This window comes from Myotis davidii, unplaced genomic scaffold (assembly GCF_000327345.1).
Source record: "Myotis davidii unplaced genomic scaffold, ASM32734v1 scaffold663, whole genome shotgun sequence".
NCBI classification, from domain to species: Eukaryota; Metazoa; Chordata; class Mammalia; order Chiroptera; family Vespertilionidae; genus Myotis; species Myotis davidii.
Genome location: NW_006295816.1, coordinates 6,508,322 through 6,517,203, shown reverse-complemented (window position 1 = coordinate 6,517,203; position 8,882 = coordinate 6,508,322). Strand labels below are relative to the sequence as shown.

The 8,882-nt window shown below is 47.2% G+C and overlaps 1 protein-coding gene across 1 annotated transcript in view; it reads right to left on the bottom strand.

Moving 5' to 3' along the window:
- The window catches only part of ULK4 (unc-51 like kinase 4), a 284,250-nt gene that overhangs the window by 248,845 nt on the left and 26,523 nt on the right, over positions 1 to 8,882 (bottom strand). The window contains exon 17 of the mRNA XM_015568398.1: positions 8,055 to 8,133. Coding sequence (XP_015423884.1) covers positions 8,055 to 8,133 — 79 coding nt within the window. The remainder of the gene's footprint in view (positions 1 to 8,054; positions 8,134 to 8,882) is intronic.

Below are 8,882 nucleotides of genomic sequence, written 5' to 3'. Positions count from 1 at the left end.
GTTCACGGGCATGTGCCTTGGTTGCAGGCATATGCCCAGTGGGGGGGGTGTGCGGGAGGCAGCTGATCCGATGCTCTAACTCTCTATCCCTCTCCCTTCCTCCCTGTATAAAATCAATAAAATAAAATAAAAATTTTAAAATAAATAAAAACTCTCACATTGCACTACACTTTTAAATGATTCCTTCAAAAACCTGAGAGTAGAAATACTTTCCCAAAGCTTCCATACGATCCACGTTGACCCTCAGCAGCATGTATCGAACGTAGTTAATTTCCCAGGAGCGACGCTAAGACAGTCCCAGCCCCTCGTCACCAGAATGCACACACGGGAACACGGGTGAGTGGGATCACACGGTGACCAGGAAGCGGGGGAGGAAGGTTTCCGATGGCACGTGAGTCCCGGCCCTTCCTGAGCGGGAGCTCGGAGCAGGTAAGACAGCGCGGAAACCTGCTCGAGGTCAAAACGGCTCCGAGTGTGGCGCACAGACAAGGCTACTCACCGTCGGCAAAGACGGCAGCACAGACACTGACAGGAGGCATTTGAGAGCTTCCAGAACCACTTGACAAAGTGACACTATCCCAGCACGTGATCTCTGGCCCTTTTGTAAACAAGAACCCGGAGGAGTGGTGTCCGTGTGGGGTGAGCTCGCAGTCAGTAGTCAGGGACTGGAGGACACTGTGGGTGTGGTATTTTTTTATAAATGGTTTTGTTAAGTTACAACTAACACCGTAAACCGCATCTATGTAAAGGTAACCATCTGTGACGTCACCACCTGCAGCCCCGATCAAAACGGCAACACCCCCGAGTGTTCCCTCCAGTTCCTTTGGTAACTAATCCCTCCATCCTCCTTCCTCCTCCCGAGACAGCCACCAGGGTACCTTCTGTCATTAATCCACATTTTCTAGAGTTTATGTAAATGGGATCGCATACTACATGTTCCTTTTTCTAGCTCCTTTCTCTGGATGAATCTTCAGAGAAATATGCTAGACATGAAAAAAAGCCAATCACAACAGGTTACATACCATATGATTCCATTTATACAACATTCTCAAAATGACAAGAGTACAGAAATGGCAAACAGGTTAGTGGCTGCCAGGGGCAGGGGTTAGGGGAGGACACGTGATAGAGGGCAGTGGGCATGGTTAAAAGGGGGCAGTCTGAGGGGTTCTTGGGGTGTTGAAACTGTTCCCTAACTGTTTTGATGTCCATATCCTGCAGCAACATTCTACTCTAGTTCTCCAAGATGCAACATCTGGGGAAAACGGATGGAGCATACCCAGGATCTCTCTGGATTATTTCTTACAACCTCATATGAATCTATTAATTATCTCAAAATAAAAGGTTTAGTTTTTTTTTAAGTCAACCTCACGCTAAATTCAAAGCCCATCCCAGCTCGCTGCTTTGCGAAGCTAGGGACAGGGACTCACAGCTTTTCTCAATCTTATAGCCCACGGGCACTCTGGGTCACTGAGCATCACTGGAAATTAAAACACATTAATGCTCAGATCCTGGAAGAGATGAAACTGTCTGAACGGCCTCCAGCACGACAGGACAGCGCAGACAGACACGCATCACGTAGTCCACGCTAGTAACCCCACGGCAGCCTGACACGGCGCTGCCTACGTCAGCTTTGGAGAGCGGTGAACAGTGTTTCCCTGCAGTGTTGTTTGGATAGTTCTCCCCTTGTTATTGTAAAACTTTAAAGAAATATTACTAGTAAAAAGGAAAACCATAAGAACAGTGAACAAACATACCGTATGAATGACAAATACCATGGAGAAAAATAAGTGTTTGATGACCTAGGCGGACTGGCATTTAAAATGCCATTACTAAACAGAACAAAAAAGGTAAAATAGATTTGCTAAGCTCTTCTTCAGCTTCAGAAATCCAAGTAATATATGGATATTGGGGGAGGGGGATTTGTTTGTTTTTTAATGTTTTTATAGGTTTGGAGAGAGGAAGGGAGTGGGAGAGAAACAGGAATATCAATGGTGAAAGAGACTCATCAGTTGGGTGCCAGACATACATGCCAGTGCTTCCACACTCCCGAAGGTCCTCCCTTCTGCACCTACGGGCAGAGATTTCATTTACATGCCGGGTGGGACAAAAGTAGGTTTACAGTTGTCCATATGCAAAATAATAATTAATCCTATGTAATAAAACCCTAATATGCAAATCAACCAAACGGTGGAATGACCACCAGAACAACCAGTTGCTATGAGGCACAATGACGACCAGGGGCAGAGGCTCAACACAGGAGCTGCCCCCTGGTGGTCAGTGTGCTCCCACAGGGGAAGCACTGCTCAGCCAGAAGCCAGGCTCATGGCTGGCGAGTGCAATGGCAGTGACGGGAGCTTCTCCAGCCTCCATTGCAGACAGGCAGTACAGAGAGAGGGGTCCTGGACTGCAAGAGCCCTGGACTGCAAGAGGGATGTCTGACTGCTGGCTTAGGCTCGATCCCCACAGAGATCAAGGATGGAGCCTAAGCCAGCAGGCGGACATCCCCTTAGGGGTCCCGGACTGCGAGAGGATGCAGGCCAGGCTGAGGGGACCCCCCCCCACCCCAGTGCATGAATTTTGTGCACTGGGCCTCTAGTAAATAATAATACAAGAATAAACTTTCATACCGGAATTGAACCCTGGACCCTTGAGTCTGCAGGCCAACGCTCCATCCACTGAGCCAAACCAGCTAGGGCTAAATGACATTTTTATTTGGAATCATAACACAATTATGCCCATTGCACAAAGTTTTCTTTTTTATTAAAAATCTATTTTTATAGATTTCAGAGAGGGAGAGAGAGAGAAACATCAGTGATGAGAGAGAGTCATTGATCAGGTTTCTCTGGCACGACAGAGGATCAAGCCCACAAGCTGGGCAAATGCCCTGACCTGGAACCAAACCGTGAACTCCTGGCTCTAAGTCGATGCTCAACCATTGAGCCACCATGGCTGGGCTACATGTTTTCTTAAGAAACCAAATCACATTGTCCTTTATGAAAACTGAGTCTTTTCGATGTTGGGATATGTCCAAGTTATGACACAAAGAACATAACCCCAATACTGTTTGAGCTTTCTATTTTTAACTATTACTTACGTGCTACTATATTCTTAATAGTCATCTCTTCAACACTCCTCAAATAACAGAAATACAAAGGAAGCTCATTTTAAATTGCATTTTTCTGCTTCAGGGATCAGCTCTGATTAGTTATGTTTGTGCAATTCTTTCCACCACCAAGTCTCCTTCTGTGTTTCTTTCATCTAATAGAAAATTAAATGTGGCATTTGCTGGGTTCGCAAGGATTACTAAACACATCACATTCCAATGTCTAAGCCCCACAGCTGCTGCTCTGAAAATATTGCAACAAAGGTGTGTTCACAGCTCGGGTAAAACGAGCAGGCAAATTAGTCAAAGCAAGAAACACAAAAGGTAAAAACTGCTCTACAAGATGTCAGGTAAGAAATTCAATGAATTCCATCATTATAAAAAATTAGGAAGCATGCCGTTTAAGAATTCTTTGAGGTGAGATGTTTCATTTGTATGCAAAAGTGATTAAAATATGGCGATGCCCCAAATGATATCCACTCGGCATCCTGGCTGAATATTCGCTCTACACAGAGGCCTGAATGTTATTCAACTCGCTTCATCCTGTTCAACACATTTGCCTCTTGTGCTGTCCAAGAACTAACCAAAACACAAGTTTGTTTGGCAGGGAGACACAAGGGCAGGTTCACCGACACTAACAGTGTGGAGGATTATAAATGACACCGGGCCCAGCCGGTGTGGCTCAGTGGTTGAGCATTGACCTTTGAACCAGGAGGTCATGGTTTGATTCCTGGTCAGGGCACATGCCTAGGTTGTGAGCTCGATTGATTCTCCGGTGTAGGGGGTACAGGAGGGAGCCAACCAAAGATTCTATCTCATCATTGATGTTTCTCTCTCTCTCTCCCTCTCCTTTCCTCTCTGAAATTAATATAAAAATATATATTTTTTTTAAATGACATCAGTCTCAGCTCAGAGCTATGGACAAGCCAGACATGGTCACAGTGTCGGCCCTGGCCCAGTAGCTCAGCTGGTTAGAGCTACACCAAGGCTATAGGTTTGATCTCCGCTCAGGGCACATACAAGAAGCAACTAATGAATGCATCAATGAAGCAACTAATGAATGCAGTGCAGGTGAAAAGGAAGGTGGTGAGCAAGGAGCCGCATCCTCAGTGGACAAGGAGAGTGAGCAGGGGGTCAGTAGCGCAGGGCACTGCGGGGAAGGTAGTGTCATGTGACCTGTGAGACCCCGAATCACAGATCCTTCGGAAAGCCAGAGTGTGGGAGTGTTTGCAGGAGTGAGGACGCACCCACAGACACAGGGGCACCCATAGACACAGGGGCACCCAGACACAGGGGCCCTGCCAGTGCCGCCAACACCTCTCAACTTCAAACACTCTCACTTGCACGCACATCTTGTCAAGAGCCTTAACCAGAGCCCTTCAGCTAATAAGTTTTTAAACTCAACAAGACCCCTGAAGCCAAGCCCACCGCCTTCTCTCCCACCCAGCCTGGGCTCAGGCGGTAAGACGCAAACCCTGGGCTGTATCGGAGAGCGTTTGGAAGTAGCCACTCCCGCCTTCCCACGGACTCAAGCCCTCCCTGGACTGAAACCAAACACCTTCTGGAGACCACCCCACACGTGGCAAATCGGCTTCTTCTACCTTAAGTTCTTAATCACAGCCTTGGTTCCTATGGAAGCCTACGGCAGCTCTCCCATTCTCTGGGATGACAAGCCCCCTCATCCTCCCACCACCAAGCCTTGCCCTGACTCCATCTACCTTTACTCACCCTCTCTTCCTGTTACAGCAGGAGAAGTGCCCCTTCCCTGGCCTAAGGTCATTCCCTTCTGCCCATCATACACCTCCAGTGGCCCATGTCTCGCCTCCATCCTCAATGCCTCCCTCTGCAGTGGCTCTTTTTCGTTAGCATTTAAATGTGCCTCACACTCACAGCCAGACTTCCTGACCTAGATACATCTTCACCTGCTCACCCCGGTTTCCTATACGGCCTCTCCAACCTGGTTTCTACAGCACGAGTCACCAAAACCCTCATTGTCCCACACTCGTCTTGCCAAACCCAATCCAAATGTCCATTTTCAACTTAACCTAACTCTCAAAAAAAAATTATTTAATGACCATTTCCTCCTTCATAGTACAGGATCCCCTCTCCCTTCCACTAAAGCAACTCCCTTGTGTTCCCACGTCACTGGTCCCCTCGGTGTCTGGTATTTCCTCCTCTCTCTCTGTGTAATGTCCGCTGTCCATTAGAAACTCCAGGAGGAAGAGACCACACCTGTTTCGCTCATCACTGTGCCTCCAACGCCTATCCCATTACTTGGCTCAAAGAACGTGCTCTTTAAATATTTGTTGACTAGAGGCAAATAAATAAATAAACCTCTGTCTACACCTAACACCCTATGCAAAATTAACTCAAAATGAATCGTCAGCCTAATTATAAAATCTAACACCACAAGAATTTTAGAAACTTTTTGTGGCCTTAAGTGTGATAGTGGTATTGTGGTTATATTTTTTTAAATCCTTCTCTGCTAGATACATATACTGAAGTATTTATGAGTAAAATGTCTTTTTTTTAATTTTTAAAATGTGTTTTTATTGATTTCAGAGAGGAGAGGAGAGAAGGAGAAATAGAAACATCAGCGATGAGAGGGAATCATCGATCGGCTGCCTCCTGCACAGCCCCTGCTAAGATTAAGCCCACAACCCAGGCATGTGCCCTGACCAGGCATGAAACCGGTGTGGTTGGCTGGAATTTTTTAAAAATAAATACCACAGTGAGAGAAGGAGAGGAGGGGCGAGAGAGGAAGGAGGGGGGAGAGGGAACAAGATGGGAAAGAAGAGGGCAAGAGATGACAGACAAATAAGGTTGGCAAAGTCCTAATAATTCCTGGAAATGAGTGATGTCTCATGTTCCAGTCTCTCTACTTTTATGTATGTTGAAATTTTCCATAATGAAAACATTTCATGAAGGGGTCAACCTAGTGCACCTGTGAATAGTCCATCCAGTTCTAAATGTTAGGGTTCTATAATCAACTTCCTGAACTACATCCACTGCATGCTCGAGACTACAAATATGTATCAAAATGCCAGGACTATTTCCTAAAAGTTATTACACACAGGAACCCCAGTGATTACGGGGTGGTCAATGCGTGATCTAGTAGGAAAAGCCTAAGAATCAGGCCATATTTTTCTATGAAAAAAAATGAAGAATTGAAAAAACACTTCTAAATACATACAAGAGGGGATGCTCAGCTCTTTTCTGTAGCCAGTAACGACAGAATGAGATGAAAGAGATTTAAACTACATCCCAAGGCTAGTACAACAGATGCCCCCCGATCTCTTCTGCCTCTTTGTAACGAATCACACCAGCATATGTTCCTACCATTGTTTTAATCGTTTATTAAATCTTCTGACATTGACTAAGTGCCTGAAATACATGTTACCTTGCTGCTAGGGACTGTGGGAAACAAAGATGAATAATAAAATGAGGTTTTATACCGTTAAAAGGTCTACAGAATCTTCAACCACAGTTTTTAGTATCTGCTAACAGTAAACCTACTGGAGAAATCAGAATGTCGCTCATACCTGAAATTTTATTAATAATTTACTGAAAAATGATCTACCAACACCCAACTGGGAGTTTCACAGAAACCCGTCCAAGGAGCCCTGCGCTAAGGCTCGCAGCCGGCTTCCCGGGGCCCACCCCCTGGGTCACGGGCAAGGTCTGACTGCACTTTGCTGGAGAGGTGTGCTGGCTTTCATTCATCTGCTATGGTCTTCATCGCCAATGGCATGAACTTCGTTTCACACCGTGGAAACTCAAAAGGAGAAGGAAAAAGGAGGAGGAGGAGAAAGTCGGAGAAGAGAGGAGGGAGGAGGAGAGGAAGGAGAGGGAAGAGAGAAAGGAGTAGGGGAGGGAGAGGAAGAGGAAAAGGAGGAGAAGGAGGAGAAGGAGGAGGAGGAAAAAAACTGGGAAAAGATCAAAACAGAAAAGCTCTATCTGCTAAGCCTGCTTCTTCCTGAAGTTGAAAGGTAAATTCTTGAACTTGTGAAACTTCGTTCCCAGTGTGTGGGTGACCTCTAGTGGCTGCTTCCATTATCACAGCCCATTGGGTAAAGATAGCATCACAGGGACACCCAGCTCCACATTGTCCAACAGGACTTGGTTCACAATACAATGTGCTTAGTTCAAAACAGGTGTCCAGACGGCCAAATACACACTATCGCGCCTTTTTAAGTGACTTTTCCCGAGCGTCACTTGGGCAAAGGTCCTAAAGGGGAGAGTCCAGGAACGCAGGGTACAAGAGGCTCAGGAATGGATGCCCGCCCCTCCCCACCGAGCAGCATCCGGAATGCAGTGATTGATAAGGGGCAGCAAGGGGAGGTGGGAGGCACTCTGAGAGGTGCCAGTCGGAGGAGCAGGAAGTACTAGCCCCGGGCACGAGGACAAGGGCAGTTCAGGAACTGCCGGGCCAAATGCTCTCGGTGGCAGCGGCAGCAGCTGCGGGGGACCAGGCTGCAGGCACATCACCCAGGGCGACGGACAGGCCCGGTGGCTGCAGATGCCCTCTGCCCAGACCTGCAGGAGCTCCCACGGCAGCAGCCCACACTGTCTCCAGGCACAAGGACCCCACAGTGGGAGTGGGCGGCTCCCAGCTCCAGCCTTGGCAACGGCCTGTCCTCATCGGCAGACCCCCCCCGGGACCTCTACCTACATAACCTTTCCCTCGGGAAACGGGCCTCCTCCAAACGTAAGTGACAGACGATTGAGCCGCAAACCCGTAAGTCTGCTGTCCCCCTTCAATGACAGAACATGTTTTATATGTCCAGCTGGTGTTGAGCCTAAAGGTCTACGGAGGTCATCGTTTTATAGCAACGGGACAATTTCACAGAGAGAACTTCGTGAAGGGCAATGAAATCTGCGTATTCCAAGTCACAAAATGAGGGATACTCCCTTCTGTCATTCGTAACATTCCAGGACTAAGAGCAATTACCTCAATAACAGGTGCATGTTCTTGAAGTTCGGCTGTGTGTGAGGCCAGTAGACCAATCACGCGAGCGACCTTGGCCCGTCTGTAAATGGAGAGAAAATGGTCTGTGAGCGGGAGAGTCAGGGACTGAGGAAACCGACCCCCGGGAGAGTTCCATTCAGTACGGACGAGCACTGACAGGAGATAAGGCGGTGAGACAGGGTGAGAAACACTCCCCCGTGTCCACAGCCCAGAGAAATGCACGCGGGAGACCGCAAAGCATGCCTGCTCACCCCGTGGAAAAGCTGAACAACTTGTGCTCCTACAGCACGTGGAAAACATTTTCCAAAGGCTTAACCAGAGAGACGGACAGGGTAGTTTTTATTTCCGAGCACAAAGGTCTTTGGCTAAAGGTCTCTGTTCTACCTCTTAGCAGACGAGTGTGTGCGTGTGTGTGTGTGTGTAGTAAATAATACTACTTATTATTAGTATTAAACATATACAGGTCAGTGCAAAAGTAGGTTTACAGTTGTTCACAGGGAAAATAATACAATTAACAAATAATAATACAAGAATAAACTGTTTCTGTGCACTCACAACGCAGAAAAGCTGATAAACTTAAACATCACTTCAGATGATGTGGAAAAGTTTATTTCATATAGAAATTCGTTTGATGGGAGTCTTTTCTGTAACGTGGAGAGAACTGGTGGGAGGGTGGCTTCCTCAGCGCAAGGCTTAGGGTGTAGCTCGCAGGGGCTGTGGCTTCAACCCTCCCCAGTGGCAGGCTGCCTTTCCTTCCTCTCCCAGAGGCAGTGCCTCTGTGCCTGACCTTGGGTTGGGAGATTTTCTGCT